At 28.4% G+C, this 18,182-nt stretch overlaps 1 protein-coding gene across 3 annotated transcripts in view; it reads left to right on the top strand.

The window, feature by feature from the left end:
- The window catches only part of LOC145194821 (sodium/mannose cotransporter SLC5A10-like), a 297,350-nt gene extending 279,168 nt beyond the window's left edge, over positions 1-18,182 (top strand). Inside the window, exons 1-15 of one of the 3 annotated variants that reach the window (XM_090070244.1) lie at positions 8,113-8,447; positions 8,538-8,775; positions 9,822-9,905; positions 13,572-13,646; positions 13,919-14,188; positions 14,483-14,588; positions 14,701-14,781; positions 14,884-15,024; positions 15,290-15,392; positions 16,184-16,268; positions 16,354-16,571; positions 16,886-17,118; positions 17,198-17,446; positions 17,601-17,780; positions 17,952-18,182. In XM_090070244.1, the coding sequence (XP_089926370.1) occupies positions 9,825-9,905; positions 13,572-13,646; positions 13,919-14,188; positions 14,483-14,588; positions 14,701-14,781; positions 14,884-15,024; positions 15,290-15,392; positions 16,184-16,268; positions 16,354-16,571; positions 16,886-17,118; positions 17,198-17,446; positions 17,601-17,780; positions 17,952-18,109 (1,980 nt within the window). In that variant the 5' untranslated portion in view covers positions 8,113-8,447; positions 8,538-8,775; positions 9,822-9,824 and the 3' untranslated portion in view covers positions 18,110-18,182. Of the gene's footprint in view, positions 1-8,112; positions 8,448-8,537; positions 8,776-9,821; positions 9,906-13,571; positions 13,647-13,918; positions 14,189-14,482; positions 14,589-14,700; positions 14,782-14,883; positions 15,025-15,289; positions 15,393-16,183; positions 16,269-16,353; positions 16,572-16,885; positions 17,119-17,197; positions 17,447-17,600; positions 17,781-17,951 lie in introns of those variants that run through there. The other 2 variants (XM_090070246.1, XM_090070245.1) reach the window with 2 other exon arrangements.

Here is an 18,182-nt window from a genome sequence, read left to right as displayed (position 1 = left end):
TCTTTTCGCGCCCTGCACATCGAATGGATTCGATTCTCTAATCGAATGCTGCTTCAATTCGAGATTCGATTCGGAAAAAAAATGATTTAAATTTTTTAATTTTTTACTTTTTAATATGCCAATAAGTAACTTTTTTTTGTAAAAAATCTCAACGGTGAAGGGTCGATTTGTAACGCAAAGTGTTTAAAGTACCGATACGTAACGTTAAGGGGCGATTTGTACTAGTAACATCGTGAAACGCCGATTCGTAGCGCAAAGCGTAAAACCAATTAATTTGCTCCTTCAAACTTTTCCATACACTCTAATTTAGCTTTCTTGGTAATATTTTTAAATTTTTACTTTTACAAGGGATAAAAGTTTAAAAGAAACTTCATGTGAAGTATGCTGAAAATATCGGCTTCAACATTGATGAATTTTTTTTTTGTAATGACCTAATTTTACTGTGGTAAATTTTACTGTGGTAGAGCCCCCAGTAAACATTTAAAAAGCTCGCAATTAAATTATATTAACAATATAAGCTCTATTTATTCCCTTTTATTTGTAGTAACAAAGTATATCTTGGAGATTAAAGAATCTACTCATAATGTCCGAAATCAATCCCAGATACTTCTTAATCAATGAAAGTAAATGCAAAATTTTAATGTCAGAGTATCTCTAAGCAATAACATGATTTTTAACCTAATCACATAGTCTAAAGAGGTCCTAGCGCACTGACCCAACGGTGGAGTGTCTTTGAAGATACAACTTTTTCTACCCGTCGTAGCACTACTAAACTAGGCATCCCTAAAACATCCTTTCATAAGACTCTGAAACTGGATTATAGGATGCAAAAATGCTTCCATACAAGATAAAAATATCCTGGTTTTACAACTTCATGATACTCGGCAACACCTGCAGTAGGCCATTTGATTTCAAAAACCAGCTAGAAATAAGGGAAGGTTGCCTAACTTGAATCTCTTTTTTTTTAAAGCTCTTTTCAAACAAAGCTTCCTGCACATACATGAAAATGGTACCTAAATTTGATAGTGGTTGATTTACTATTGTTTAAAATTTTTAAAATGATTTACATTAGAGGTATCAGGAATCGAATCCAAATACAGACCTGGGAGATTACTAATATGGACCACTTATACTGAAGAACTTAAGAAACATTGCAAAGATTTTGAGGTTGCCTTAACTCAAGATGGACATTCAGAAGTGATTTCAAATCAATTATTTGATAAAACTAATGCAATACTGGAGTATGGTTCCAGAAAAATTGCTTCCTAAGGCACTGATCAAGTTTATTTTAGAAAATTACTAGGAAAAAACTTTTCCAAATTTATTTATAGTATTGCGAATTTTATTGTCACTTACTGCTGCATCCGTAGAAAGAAGTTTTATAAATCTCTAACTAATTAAAACCTATTTAAGGTCAAACATGTCGCAGTGTAGACTTACAGGGTTAGCTGTGATATCGTTTTAAATTGACGTGTTAAAAAACATCGGTAGTGCATTATTTGAACCATTTGCAAATATTAAAGCAAATAAAGCCAACTTTCAATAAAATCATGGGTATAAAAAGAATAGCCATGCAAATTTTTAAAAAAATCTCTGGCTAATCGTCTGGCTTCTTTGTATAAGTTTTTGTTTTTTTTTTTTTTGTTTTTTTTTTTTGCAGAAAGTATGTCTGCACGTAAAGCTAAAAGGTTACTTGAGTTTAAAGCTGAGGTTCGGAGTTTTAGAGATGATCACTTAGTCGTTTAATGCTAATTTGATAATGTCTAATGGGTTCAAGTTTATTAAAGATCATGAACCAATTAAAGAAATCCAAATTGCGTTACTCTCTGCCACTGTTAACATATGCATACTATAACTTGTGAATCTAGAGACTACTTTGCCAGCTTATTGTATTCCACCCAGGAAGAATCAATTCATGGAGCCGCCCAAAAATGATTCCTGTACCTTTTAACAATACATAGTATCGACAGATGACTTGATGCAAGTAATGTGCCAATGACCAATTTAACATCTTGGTGTTTTTTAAAAACGATGATGTACTAATTTTTAAAAAGGATGATGTACTGATTTTGTCACTAAGATAAACGTTTTTTGCTCTATGATTATCTTTTTGAAAATAAATTCAATCACAAACAAAAAGTCTTTGCCAGGTTTACTTTTAAATATGTAGAAGTTGAAATATTAAAATAATAACATTACATCTTAATTGAATTTTAAAAAAAAATCTTCCTTTTTTAAGCCTAATAGCCTCGACACTTGGAGAAAAACTGAAAAAAATATTTTTCTCGTACTTTTTACTTTTAGATTGTTAAGGCTACATGGCTCCTAAAAGTGAAATTCAAACTTTGACAATGCACCAATATCACATTGTCAAAGTTACGGAAATATCACATTTTTAAAATAATTTAAATTACATTTTTATGAATCAAACGCTTTAAATATATCTTGCCGTCTTTTGTTTAAGGTGTTTATTAGTTAAAGTCAACAAGAGGATGTTATTTTTCCATTACGAAAGCGCACAAGTTTTCAAACAATCTAATTTCAAATTTATTTTCGATTCAATTTGATGAATAAATGCATTTCAATATCCAATTATAGTGAACTATAACGGTTAAAAACGTACTAAAAGATTATAAGCTTACTAAAACGGTTAAACGCGTAAACAATCCAAGCAGATTATCTGTAAATTCAGGTTTGTGTTGATCTTAGATCACCTAATACATCAGATTTTGTTAACGTTTGGGAAGACTGAATAAACAAAAAACGCTCAGCGTTAAACATTTGATCTACTTTATAAAAAAAATGTTTACGGCACGTTTCTTAAAGAAAACTCAAGTGTCTGTTATTTAGACAAATTTTTTCAACTTGAACCACGTGATGTTTTCTCAATCACAAAAATACCACATAATATTTGTGTTTGCTCAATAAACGAAAATATGCGTTTTAAATAAATTGCAAAAAAGTTATATTCAATGTTTATTTATTTGCTAACTGACAACGATATGCTCTTAAATTCACGTTCAAGAATCTACTTTTTAAGTGTTTCGTGAACGAGGGCGAATATTGTATGAGCTCTCAAAATTTAATCGCTTAGAAAAAAAAAGTGGAACTAATTTAAAAAAAGAGACTTATTCCAACGTTTATCGCAATATTACGAAAGTATCTACCGTGTAAAATACATAAACTAACTCCTGAATTTTTGAATCCCGCGTATCCAAAAATTTACTCTGCGACATCATCAATAGGGTTAATAGAAATTAATGGAAAAAAAAAACAAAAAGAAAAAAAAAACCACAAAAAGCGAAGCAACAAAATGCCACATTCTTATTAAGAATTCTTAACAAGAATGTGAATTCTTAATAAGAATTATTAACAAAAATTCTTAATAAGAATTATTGATAAGAATTATTCTTATTAGGTCTGTAACCATAGATTTCACCATTTGTTTTATTGAAGTGGAAGATTAAAGTGGAGTTGTACCCAACTTGTAATTGAGCGCCTGTTTCTGATCAAAATGACATCACTGATATTTTAAGAGAAATATGTATATTTTGAAATTTTTAAATATTTTCATTTATGAGTGGTTGTTTGCAGCATGAAACTGAAGCATGTCAATAATTTAATAACTGAAATATTTATTTAAAAAAAAAGTTTAATGCTTGAAAGATTTCTTTAAGTTGCACTAAGATTGGGCTACAACTGAGCCGTCATTTTTTGCTTGCACTTAAAAACATACATTGTACAGTGCACCAAGGACACCTTGTAAAACCCTTAATGTCAATACTATATCCGCACAATGATATCTCATTAGTGTTGTGACCAAAACTAAAAATTGTAACTAACTTAACTAAAAAAACCGTAATTAAATTTAGTCAACTAACTTTTTTGTCTAACTAAAATTAGTCGACTGACATTTTAACGTAACTAATATTAGTCAACTTGTCTAACTGAACTTAGTCGACTAACTTTTTAGTCTAACTAAATTTAGTCGAATAACTTTTAATGTGCAAAAAATATATTGTAACTGTTACCCAAAAAATACTTTTTTAAAACCTTGTTATGCGTTAGTTGTGTAGTGGTTTGAGCGCCGTGTTTTTAATTACAAATTGCTGTAAGTTACAATTTTTATCTGCAGGGCATCTATTTCAAAGTTCGATTTTCAGAGTTTTTCAGGTTTTTGGAGATAGGTTTGCGACATATACTCTTGGAATTTTGTAATAAAACTTATCTAATTAGTCCCCCGTTATTATTAAGTACTTGTTTAAATTTCAATGAAAAGCAGTTCAGATCTGGATTTTTTCAATTTCTTATCAAAGTGAATTATAAATTATAAAACACATGTGAAATCAATTTATAAAAAAAAATGCTGCCATGTTTTTGAAAGGTGTGTTATGTGCAGAAGCATTTTCGGATTTCCTTTATATAATACCTGCAATGGTTTTTTGAGGTAATAATACCTAATTTATTTCGTTCTACACTCATAAAAACGCAGATATTAACAGTGTCAACAATAAGATTAAAACAGTTAGGCAATTAATGTTTTTGATTATTTCTATATTGTGTAATTGAATATATATCTAGTTCAACTCTAAATTTTGTTTTTCTTTTAAAAATTATTATTAAAATGCTAATAACTAATTACGTTTTCTGTATAAAATATCAGCTGTTTTTGACAGAGTTGAACTGCTAATAAACCAATTTTTATTTAATTCAATAAAAGAAAATTTGGGTCAATACTAGGTACAAACAAAACATTTTTATTACCTAATTGTCACAAATAATATTACGTATTTTAAATTTATTAAAGACAATAAATTTTAATTAATGTCTTTAAATTGATTTGTTTGTCATAATTCATATTATGTTCATATAATTTCATGGTATAGGTTATTCAGTTTCTTTTAGAACTAAATCTTGTTTTAGTCAACTAAATTTAGTTAGACTAAAAAGTTAGCCGACTAATTTTAGACTAAAAAGTTAGTCGGCTAAATTTAGTTAGACTAAAACTAGTCTTAACTCCCATCCCTATATCTCATTACATCTATTTTAGTAATAATTTTCTTATCTACCTCAATTATTACTTAAACGTCTTTTTTTGTTTCTGCTTAGAAACATATATCGTACAGTGAGAATGGGAAACAATTCATTTTAAAATTTTAGAAATTAGGGGAAAACCTCAATGAATGGGACAGTTTTTGCAAAATACTTTTTAAACGTAGATAAATTTGTTTAATATATATATTAAAATGTTTAATAACCACCGACTCTTGCTCAATGATATAGTAAAACAAAAATATTGGATTTGCATTTGGCTATTAGTAAAAAGAGAGTTTTATTGGAGCATGACATTTGTCCCATTCATTATGTCTCATTGAATGGGACAAACATAAAAGAATTAAAAATAAACGTATTTAATTCAATCATTTTTCAAATTAGTTTATTAATTGTAAATGTAATTAATTATAGATACATACATAAAGACCACACAAAAAATATTTTTAACTTTAAACATTTTAACTCTAAATAAATTTCAATCAAAGTAGAACTTTCTCATTTTAGAATATTATATTTAGTGATTTTTATTTAAGTAAAATATTGCACTATAAAAGTGTGTAAATAATACCCATTACCCATGGGGATAAAAGTAAGGGACTGCAGCATCTCTCTGCTGAGCTGTAAATAATACTTTATTAAATTCATTCAATAGGTAGTACTTTGTCCCATTCAATATACGCATCACTTTATCCAAAAATGATTAGTCACACCAAAAACACCATTATTTAAGCTTGAATGTTTTACTCACTGTAATACTAGAGACTGCTATCTATTTAAGCATGATTTTATTTTCATAACTTCAAAAATTGCTGCAAAATCAGAAAAAAAAAACATTTTTAAAAATTACTTTTTACATTTGAAAACACAATAACATCCATTGTCATTACGGTCATAGTGCAATAGGATGGATGAGTCGGTCAGTTGAGTTCTTGTTTCTATCACTCTTTGTTACAGGAATTTAAATATCCTTACATCGATGCTTGTATAAGAATCTGAGTTTGTCCCATTCAATATTCGTCCCATTCATTAAGGTTCTCCCCTAGTTGTTTTTTTAAATATAATTTCTTAAAGCTCATGTTACCAATGTGGAAGTAAAGTGTATTTTTTTCTCCACAGGTAAACATCTTCGTTTTAAGGTATGCTTTTGACCCATTCTAAAAGCCCTAAAGCCTCTAATTATATACTGGTGTATACGGTAGCTGTTATTATCTTTGAAAATTTAAAAAGTGATTGCTCTAACTACAAAGATTTGGTAAACATTCAAAACTACAACGTTTATGATATCTGAATGAAATGTTGAAGCAATAACCGCATTTTACTTTTTCAACGAAACCCTAAAAATTTCTTTAAATGTTCAAAACTTTAAGGGGAAAACATGATTAGCGTTTTTTTTTTTCAAATGACTTTTAAACTTGTCATTAAAAAAAAAAAAAAGAAAAATTTTTTTCATATGCAATTGTTTCTTTATATGCACCATAAAATATGCCACTGTTTGATAAATTAATTAATTCAAACAAGTTCTTCAAGTCCATAATAACAAATCTTAACGAGCCACAGACAAATGGCTAAAATTAAAAAAAGTATTTACGCAGTAAACTAGAGAATTGTGAGGTCTTATTCGGGGAAGTTCGCGCATTTGAGTAAAAAAATTTGAAAATATGCTTCTGAAAATAAAAAACCAGTGATGTTGCGTGATTGTAAAAATGCATTTTATTATATTTTTTATTGACGGAAAAATTGGAAAATACACGAATTAATTTTTTCCACTGACGTCACTATGTACACACTGAATTTAGGTGTACAATACAAAAAAACACAAAGAATTATTTTCTGCACGTGGAATCAAGTATTACAATTTAGATTTAGTTATTTGTGTAAACAGTTTAATATCTAAAGTATTTAGTATCACTTGCTTCTATGAATTTATATTTCATTTGCATACTTGTTTTCCCAAAGAATTCAATATGGTTGAAGTCAAATACAAATATGTTAATGAAATATAAAAGAAGTATTTTCAATAGAAAAAAAGGCAGTTTACGTTTACTATTCCAAGACAAATACAATGAAGCTTTTGTTTTTGAAATATTATAGCAAATAGCAGACCTATAAAAAAAAAACAAGAAGAAACTGCCGCTCAGAGAGATACTGGAGAGTACATGCTGTTGTTACCCAAGCTCAAAGCTTTAAACAGATTGATCTATCACATAGTAAAATCGTTGCAGCTTAGCTCTCAAATAGCCCTAACTGGTTTTTTGGCCTCAACGACTAAAAAAACCACTTGTTAAACTTATCGCGTAAGAATCACGCACTTTGACCACAAAATAGTTGGCTTAGCAAATAGCGCGCTAGTTGGTATTTTGAAACTGTTAATTTAATTTCATAATATGGTATATAAAAGTTTACGTTTATCACTTTGGTTGATAAATAAACTCTTAAAAGAATAATTTGCAGAACAAAGAGAATACCAAAAAAAAAAACAATATTTAATTAAGAGAAATTCCAAAAAAACAACATTTAAATCTATATCTCATTTTGAAAATGATTTATAAGCGATTTTTAGCCAATCTATCTAGTCAATATATGATTTACAGTATTATAATAAATTATTATTACCTGTTCGGTTGTTGGCATTTAAAGTTTTTCAGTAACTTTCTGAAAAAGGACGATCTACTCAAAAAATAAAGTTCTTATTTGCGTGTGTATTGGTTGTAATTGTAATTATGCGATAACAAATCTGGCAAATTAAATCAAAGTTTCACTTACTATAAACCTTTCTGAGTAAAGCAATTAAATTTGAACCCTTTTAGACTTTAATTCATGACAATTAGCAAACCGTCTTGTAAAAAAGAAAAAAATAATTAGAAGAGACCTCTTAAATTAGAGACTAAGTTTTAATTTCCAGAATCCACAAAGTGAAAGCAGTTTAATAGTTTTCTTAGTTTTGATGTTGATAATGTTGTAAAAGTTGTCACACACATACCTTGTCAATCAGTCATACCTTTTCTACCACCACACTACTGTTCTGTATGTTACTGTCAGACCCCCCCCCCCCTTTCCAATCGGAGGTTCGTCGTTCTCCCTTTTATTATTCGTTACAAAATATTCCATCAGAACTTTTGGATTATTAGCTCAAGATCATCCTGAGATAAAATTTGAATTAGATCCTTGTCATTTAACCTTTGGATATCTAAGTCACTAGTAGAAGAGTCTTTATAATATGGGTTTACTGCAGTAAATAAGACGAAACCAGTTCCTCTCCAAAAACGGAAACAAAAAAAATTAAGTGTCACCAACCCCTTAGTTTTAGTTTTGGAACAATAAGCAAGTCGAAAATTTTTCTTAGTTATGATGCTGATAATGTTAGACTCGTATATAGATACTCAGCTTTGCAGGTATTATTATTTTTCCAGAAGAGCCAGTCAAATTCTGTACTTTTAAATAATTTCTGTCATGCTCACTAACAAAAATGGTTTTATTTTCAGAATCACGCTCATTGTATCTCTGAACACAGTAATTTTACATGAAAATACACCTCTGAAAATTTCAGCTGTTAAAAAGATGGAAAGAAAAAATTTATCTTTTTGTTTGAAGAGGATTCTGAAAAGGAATTGGTCTGGATATCATTCATATAAAAAATACAGTAAATAACTGTAGTGCTTCAAAAAGCAAGCTTTAGATTTAATAAAAGCAAACCTGCACTAAAAAGAAACCTTTAATAAAGTAAGTTTGTGTGTTGTTTTTTTTTCTTCCAATGTTTGTATTCACACATTTTTGTTTTTGGTTTGTAAGCTAAATACTAGGTCAACTAATTTTTCACACCAAAATATCACTTAAATCTTGAAAATTAACTTAATCAACAATTTTATTTTTTAGGTAAGTTTCTGAAAATTTTATGCTTTATTTATAATGTTAGAAATTTTTTTAACCAAAGAATAAAACAACAAATTGAAAAAAATATTTGTTAACTTTTTATTTCAAGAAGGAATTAATTAATATTAGAATGTAAAAGAACTTTTAAAATTTCCTAAGGTAATCCAACCCTTTTCTCTCCTCTTATGTTCACAAATTAAGTCTTAAGATGATGTAATTGAATTTGTCAACAAAGAATATCTATTCAAAAACATTTAAAATATTCTTACTCTTTTAAGAAATAATTTAGTTTATCCCTAGTAAAAATAAAAGAAATCTTTTATGTATATATATAACATTTATATTTGCATGTGGTATTGTTAAAGTTTTTTTGTTGTTTTGTTTGTTAAGGAGTCATTTGTAAGAATCAACTATTGTTATGTTTGCTTTTAAACAAACAATTTTTCTTTTATTGACCTTTGAATAGTTTGGTTTTTCTTCATTGAAGTAATTTGCTGTTTACTTTTTGGCTCTCGGCATGACAGACTTTATGCTGCATTTGTTTGTGTTGCACACTAAATTTTATCTTTTGTATGAAGTAGAACCTGAAAAATCATAATAAAAATATTTTATATTAAAATGTAGGCACTAAACATTAATATGATATAATTATGTTTAGTCAAACATAATTATTTTCAGTATTTATGTCTATTAAATTTGAATCTAAAAATAAAATTAATGGTGTAAAAGTAATCGTTAAATCTTTTTACAGTTTTTTAAAATTTAACTTACATTTTGGGATTTTTTTTTTCTTTTATTTATTTTACTTGGCAAATTGTTTTTGGATTGATATATTTTGGATATTCTATTGTTGTGTGTATATCACTCCTTAAACTTATGTTCATAATTTCTTTTAGCAAATGGAGAAAAAAGTATTGGCAGTATGGGATTGGGTTGTTGTTGGAGTTTACTTTGCTATATGTCTTTCTCTAGGTATTTATGTAAGTACATGGTTACTCTATTGCATATGAAAAATAGTTTTTTGATCAAAAGTTCTCAGAAAAATATACTTGTTTTGGTTGTCATATTTTTAGTTATAATTGTTTAGAACAAGGTGTAAAATGTTTATTTGAAATTTAATTTTCTAAAAATCTTAAGAAAAAAATCCTATTCAATAAGGATTTTTTTCAGACAAGTTAGCAAAGTGCTGGTAAATTATGTTTTATTTTAAAGAATAAATTGCATTTTAAAACCAACTCTCTAATTTTTACAAAGGAAATTATTAATAGGAAATTAGAATCACTGAGTTAAGAAGACAAGCATTTGCATAGAAAAATTAATAATTAATCAAAAATTAGTTAGCATTTCATTAAAAATCAATTAGTGATTTATTGAAAATTATTCAGAAATCAAGCCTACTTTCGCTTTCAATAATCAAAATTTAAGTCATAATATTTAAGTCTACCACACCTTTTTTGATAACTAAAAAAACCCCAACAAGTCCTTTAGTGGTATACATTAAGTGGATTAAATTGAAAACTTTCATTGAAATCCAATTTTTAAGAAAGAGTGAGAAAGTTAAGTTTTAAAAATTTTCATTTCATAGACAAGATAAGCATCAAATTTTGCATTTTTTACTGTGTACAAATTAAATTTTTATAACAAATATCACATTGTTTGATATATTATAGACAACTTTTAGCTGTTATTATATAAAGTATAGTATAAAATGACACAATAAGAATAATGACTTAAAAAACTATAAAAATGACAATGGTACTTTATTTTGATATTCTAAATATAATTTTCCATGTAGTTTTTTATATAGTTAGTTTCTATGAACATTTTTTAAAACTGGTTTACATAAAGTTTTAAATTCTGAAAAATGTTGGTTGTCCTCATAGTAACATATGCTTGCTATTGTAGTCTACAATCCAATTTTTCATTTTTTCACCATAAAGTTGATGGTTTGTTGGGTATTTATAGCTCTGGAAACATAATTTTAATAGAAAATGTAAAGTCTCTGTTGCCTGCTCACTGAAAATTTCAAGTTTCTTTTCCTGTTTACAAAGTAATGAAAATGGTGAAAAATGGTGTGAACTTTAGATGAGATGCTGGCACCTGTTGCCAGGAAAGAGTCTTAAAATTCTTGAATTTTTTGTTGATAATTTGGTCTAAGTTCATTTGTAAAACAGCATTCAATTGCCCTGTTGAGTTTTCTTAAGCAATTGATAGTTTCTATGACTTAAAAAACAGCATGCTTTTCAGCAAAAAACTGCTGAAGACTTAAAATGTTCATCAAAATTTTTTGACATTTAGGTACTTTAAATTATTCACCATGGTAAGATTAAGAAATAGTTTTCATTTCTTTGAGCCAAATTAAGAGGTCTTGCCATTTTCCACCCAGAAATTTTATCAGACAGTTAACAATCCTATCATTAGGTTGAGCTCCATTGGTGGAATTAGATTAAGAATAAATGATTTTTCAGAATCAGATGAAATGAGGGGTTGATAATAACATTTTGAAATTCTTTGGCTTTCATATTGTCAGTCCCTGATTTAACAAAAGTCTCGTATTCTTTTTTCAATGTTTCAAGTGCTCTTAGCTGGCCTGTCTTGTTCAAGTTTTTGGAATCAATGTTGCACCATCAGCAAGGTGTGTGCTTGAATGGGATTCTATCCCACACAAGACATTTGCCATTTTCATGTCACAGGATAGTACATATTGAACTTTTTTAGCATCAATGAGTTCCAATAGTGAGTTGACATTTTCAAAATTTTCAAGAAGATCTTAAAACACTGTACTTTTAAACACCTGATATTTTCAAAAAATTTTGTTATTTAAAGGGGGTTTTGTTGGAGGACCTGAATCCATTAGTTTCTTAACATGGACTTCCAAATTCACCTTCAGAAAACCACTTTGACCATCAATGCCCAACTTGACAATATGGTTAGGACTAACATTTTGGAATTCAATCATTTTTTAAAGAAGTTCTTTCAAACTTTCTTTTAAACAATTCACAACTGTTTTTGATTAAGGTTCTTTTAAAATTGAGGAGTTAATAAAATGTTAAGAAAGGTTTCTTTTTTTATCTTCTGAATTTTTTGAGGAAAATTAGGCTCTACAATTCTGTGAGCTGAAACATTCAATTTTGTTGAGGCTAGTTTTATCATTTAATTGTTGGAAATCTCTGTGTTAATTTGCAGTTTCACTAGATCATTTACAGTTAAGCTTGCAGTTACTTCTGAGGAAAATTGTTCCTTTTGTTGATGATGGTATTGTTGTTAGAAGATTTCGGCAATATTGCCAGCTGCAAGTATGTCTTTACTTGCTACTTCCACTTGATTTTGATGAAAAGATGTCTTGTTGCAAGAGTGAGAAATTCCACTTCCAATGATGGAGAAACAATTTGAACACTTTTTTTAACATATTGCTCTAGGATATTCTTTTTTTTAGGACTCAGATACTGGGCTTTTTGACAAGCTTTTTACTCTTGCAGTTTCACACATGAGCCATTCACAAAAGTTGCTTTCCCAAATAATCCTTAATTGGTTTGATACTTTTGAAGTTGAACAAACAGGATAAACCTTTAAGGTCTTCCATTGTGCTGTATGACAACCAAAGCAAATCTCAGACAGAACTCTGGTATCACTAAAATCAATTGATATTTGAAGGACTTCCAAAAATTCTTTGTTCAAAATCCATAGAAAGCAAACAATTTTTTGACTTTCTTAATGTGTTCTTTGCTGGAGCCATTTTTCAATGTTTAGTGAAATGAAAAGCAATAATTTGCTTTGTTTTCAAAAAGAAAGACTTCATTTTGGATTAACTTAAGTATTGGGCTATCTTTGAACATCTAAAATCTGAGTTCTATTTTTTATATTAAAGACAACATTAGTGAAAGAAGTAAAGTAACTCAGTTGAGTAAATAATGTCTAAAAAAACATTGAATGTTTGGCTGTCGTTTGATGCTTATCTTGTCTATAAAAAAAAAAAAATTTAAAAGTTAATTTTCTCACTCATTCTTAGAGATTGAATTTCAATGAATGTATGCATTTGGTCCACTTTGGTGTACCCTATCGAAGCACCAAAGAGTTTACTTGTTTTTTTGTTGTTTTTTTTTTAGTTATTAAACAAAGAGTTTACTTGTTTTCTCAGTTGTAAAGAAGCAACCATCTCTCTCCTTAAAGTACTTGAAAGTTTAAATAAAATTTTAGAGATTAAAAATGAACATAAAGATAAAAAGGATGTCATCACAGAAAAAAAAAAAACACTCCATTTTTGATTAGTAGATGTTTAAAACTTTAAAACAAAAAATTGGGTTTTTTTTTTATTTTTAAAATTAATCAGCTACTGTTCTGAGAATATAAAGACCAAAATACTTGCAGTATTTTTAGGAAACTAAATATGAGGTTTTATCTGATAGCTGAGTAGCTGAGGTCTGATAGCTGAGTAGCTGAGGTCTGATAGCTGGGTAGCTGAGGTCTGATAGCTGAGTAATTTGAGTATGCTATTAGTTTTTGTTAAACAGTTTCTGTTTTTTTTTTTTTAATTATTTTTTATTATTATTTTAACTTAAATTAGTTTATTTTTTTTTAGTTTAATTAAATTTTTTTTTTTTATTGATTTCATTGGTTTTAAATTTTTATATCAATTTTTCTTCAAGTCAAAGTTTGCTAAGAACAAAAATAACACTGCAGAAGAGTATTTCTTAGCTGGACGATCAATGCTATGGTGGGCTGTAAGTTCACATTTTTGTCCATGATTGAAGTGCATTTTTATAACTATGCATGGATTTCTTGAATAACCTCTAATTTAATGCTCTTATAAGAAAGTTTAGTATTTTTCTATATATATTAGTATTAGTTCCTAATTTGATTATTTAACAATTTTTTGGATAATTTCAAAGTGACCCTAATTTAAACAGTTATAAGAATAATTTTGTGCAAAGATTTTGCACATGAGACAAGTTCTGAAAACTACTTTAAACTAACTGAGATAATAACTTTTCAGGTAGGAGGAAGTCTTTATGCCAGTAACATGGGCTCTGAACATTTTGTTGGTCTTGCTGGCTCAGGTGCAGCAACAGGCATTGGTGTTGTGGCATATGAATGGCACGCAAGCTGGATTCTGCTCCTACTTGGTTTTTTCTTTGTTCCAATTTATATCCGCTCAAAAATTTACACTATGCCAGAATATCTTATGAATCGCTTCCAAAGCAAGTGGATGAGGTTTTATTTAACTGTTGTCTCTTTGATTAGTTATGTTACTACTAAAATTGCGGTGAGCTTGATTTTATCTTGTTTATTTGTTTGAACTGTTAACTTTTACTATTTTAGGACAATAAAAGATTTACTTGATTACTTTAGAGTTTTTTGAAATGCTGTTATTATTTTTGTTTCTCTTTTTGTCAATTGCTTATCTCTTAAATTTATATTTTTAATACTGTAAATATAAATATTATTTAAAGTTCAATAAAGATGGTGATTTTTATTTTCTTAAAGTTTTAACTCAGAATAACTTGAAATATTTTTTTAAAACTGTAACTGATTTATAAATGATTCTTTTTTTTTTAAGGTTGATATATATGCTGGTGGTTTGTTTCTACAAAATGCTGTAGGCATAAACATATATCTTTCTGCAGCTGTTCTTCTTTCATTTACTGCTATATATACTTTGTTTGGTAATAATTTTTAAATCTTTTCAACTTTTTTAACTTTTTGAGTATTTCTTTATTATATTTGCTCATAAACTCTTTCTGCCTATTTAGACTTATTTTTAATTATTATTTACAGGGGGTCTCACAGCTGTTATTTACACAGATGTCATGCAATGCACTATAATGGTTTTTGGTGCATTGGCATTATCCATTATTGGTATGAATTTATGCTCAAAGCAGAATCATGTTTTTTATTAAATAAAACTTCAACTTTTTACTGTTTGTTTTGCTTTCTTCATGGAAAACCATTTTTTCATAGGTTTTGGGAAAATAGGTGGTTTGGAGGGTTTGTGGAACAAGTACCCTCATGCTATTGGTAAACGTATAATTAATAACAATACCTACATGACAGCTAGTACTGTATATATGACTGTGGCTTCAAACACATCTGTTACTACAGGTTGGCGTTATGATTTTCATGATTTTATAAGTTGTCTTGTTTTCATCAAGCTGCAAATAAAAAATTAGTTAATTGTATTTGTGCTTAATAAAAGGTGTTTGTAATAGTGCAATTAAAAAGTTGAATATTTGAATTTAACTATCAAAAAATTAATAGTGAAAGAGAAAGGGAGCGCAATTATAAGCTTGATTTATTTTTGAAGCATTTGAAATTTTTCATTTGCTGTTTTTTATTTTTTTTTAATTACAAAATGTTTGGTCAACAGAACAAGTCATGACGATAACAGAACAAGTCATGACAAATAGTACAATTGCTCCATTTGTATCTTCATGTTACTCCATTGATAAAAATTGGAATCATATGATTAGGTAATTCTTACAGTAATTTTTTTCTTATTTATACAGTAATTTAAGCACAGTCAATATTTAGTTTAACAGTCAATAATTTCATACAGTTTTTTTTAAGTTAAAACATAAAGGAGCCAACAAAGCTATAATCTTGGTCTGCACCTTATTTATAATGGTTTGCTCAAATATTTTATGGTTTATTTTTAAAATAGCATTACATTTATAAATTTTCACCAGCAGTTACAAAAGCTTTATATTGTATAGTTGTTAACTTCTTACAATCAAATGTTGCTAATAGATGTATTGTCAAAATCAGTGTTAAATCTGTTGTTGTTTTTTTTTTGTTTGTTTTTTTTTTCTGTATAAAAATTTAAAATGGGAGAACATTTTTTTTTTTTTTTTTTTGTATAAAAAGTTAAAGTGGACATTTATTAAATTATTTGACAAAATTGTTAAAATAACTGTGTATATTATTTCAAACTTTGAGAAGTCCTAATAATCAATAATACTCTCTTTTGGTCTGATTCATTATTAGTGACAAACTTTACATAAAGCTGAAGTCCAATATGGCATATAAATAATTATACATGCATAAATTTAATTAGGTTATTTTCAAATTAAGAAGTACTTTTTTGAGTCACCAATTTCTAAGTTTGGGTTATTTTTATAATTTACACATTAATTTCCATCTTGCCAAGAAATAAAACTTCTCATGTGTAATAAATTAAGTCACTATAGATAATGTATTATTTTGATTGGGGTTTTTAATTTTAATGAATTTTTATTTTTTTATTTTAAAACATTCACTTTAGACCTCTTGATGATGCTGAATATCCTTGGTTAGGTCTGATATTTTCATTGCCAGTTACAGGTATCTGGTACTGGTGTACTGATCAGGTATCAGTTTGAAATTTTGCTTTCAAGTTATTATTTTTTTTTTTTTTTTTAAGTTTTATGTAAAGGTTTTTTGTTCTATTGAAAGGTCATAGTTCAGCGCACACTTGGTGCCAAAAATCTAGTCCATGCAAGGTTAGGGACAGTAGTTGCTGGCTTTTTGAAATTGCTACCTTTATATATTATGGTAATGCCTGGTATGATATCTAGAGTATTATTCCCAGATATTATTGGGTGTGCAGATCCTACTTCTTGTTGGGAAATGTGCAAAAATCGTTATGGCTGCTCAAATGAAGCTTACCCTAAGTGAGTCATTACTATCTTAAAAACTTTCCTTTTTTTTTTTTTTTTATGAGATTATAATTCAATTATTTACTCATACCTCCATCATACTTTCTATGTATTGATGTGTTGATTTTATAAACGTAACGATTTTTTTTTTTTTTATCGGAATATTACCTTTAAATTTTGGATTACTTTTTGCGTCATTTAATTTACTAAGCAATGCATATTCAGTTTTTATAAGATCTAGAGTTTTATGCTTATGTTCTTTAAATCATCAATTAAACAGGAATTAATTGTAGTTCATAGAATATTTTTTTTTGAATATTTTTTTTCAGACTAGTAATGAACATTCTACCAACTGGTTTAGTAGGATTAATGTTAGCTGTTATGATTGCAGCTCTTATGTCTTCTCTCAGTTCTGCATTTAACAGTTCTTCGACCATCTTTACTATGGACATATATAGAGTACTAAAGCCCAAATCTAGTAACAGAGAGCTCATTTTAGTTGGTCGTCTTGTTGTGGTTGTTCTTGTAGGAGTAGGAATTGCATGGATACCTGTTGTTTCCCGTACGAGTTAAAGTATAAAACTTAATTAAATTCTAATAAAACTAATAAAAGGCAATAAAGTATTTAATTTTTTTTTTAGAGGGGCATGGAGGTCAACTGTTCAAATATCTTCAAACAATTCAGTCCTACCTTGCGCCTCCTACTTGCGCCGTGTTTTTAGTGGGAATGCTATGGCCTCGTCTAACAGAAATTGGTGCTTTAGCTAGCATGTTGTTTGGATTGATACTGGGTATCACTCGATTAGGCATGGATGTTGCGTTTCCGCAACCACATTGTGGAGAAGTTGATAATAGACCTTCATTTGTTAAGCTGCATTTTATGTTTTACGGTAGCTATGATTTAATTTCCTTAAAAAAAAAAAAAAGAAGCTAAAAAACAAGACTTCATAGATGTTTATAGTGTTATTTATTTTAGCAATGATTTAAAAAATAAACAATTTTGCAGACCGAAACTGAGACTTAATTCTGTGTTTTTAAATTCAGCGTTGATCATATTTTTCTCCTGCATCGTCATTATGATTATTGTTAGCAAATTTACGAGGCCCGTTCCACTAGAAAAACTTGGTGCTCTGACATGGAAGACTATTAACCATCCGCGGTACCACAATAATTTTCAACAAAGTTCAGAAGCAACAGATTTTCAAATGAGCGAACAAACTCTAAGTAAATTTGCACTTACTTTTTTTTTTTCCTTTTAACATTTTTTTCTTTTTTTTTTTTTTAAGTTACGTTTCTTTTTTCGTTACGTTACGTTAAGTAAATTTCTTTAAAGCTGTATATATTTTTATTTCTTTACAATTCGTTTTTGCTAACAAATTGTCTGTTAACTTTTAGACAACTCCAGCAGTCAATCTACGCTCACTACAGAAATTGATGAAAAGAAAGAAATTGAAGAGTTTGAGCATCAAACAACTCTTTCAAAATGGGGAGTGCGAATATCGGCTGGATCTTTAATGATTGCTTTACTCTTCTTGTGGGTCTGGTACAGATAGCGATGAACTTTTTTTGGATTTATTTTTGTATTTTTTTTAGGATTTTCTTTTATGATAACTTTGATTTTCATGA

This window comes from Hydra viridissima, unplaced genomic scaffold (assembly GCF_058129835.1).
Source record: "Hydra viridissima isolate aposymbiotic clone 2 unplaced genomic scaffold, HvirCarnegie_v1 scaffold_13, whole genome shotgun sequence".
NCBI classification, from domain to species: Eukaryota; Metazoa; Cnidaria; class Hydrozoa; order Anthoathecata; family Hydridae; genus Hydra; species Hydra viridissima.
Note: the sequence above shows the minus strand (reverse complement) of the source record. Positions and strands in the feature narration are given on the sequence as shown.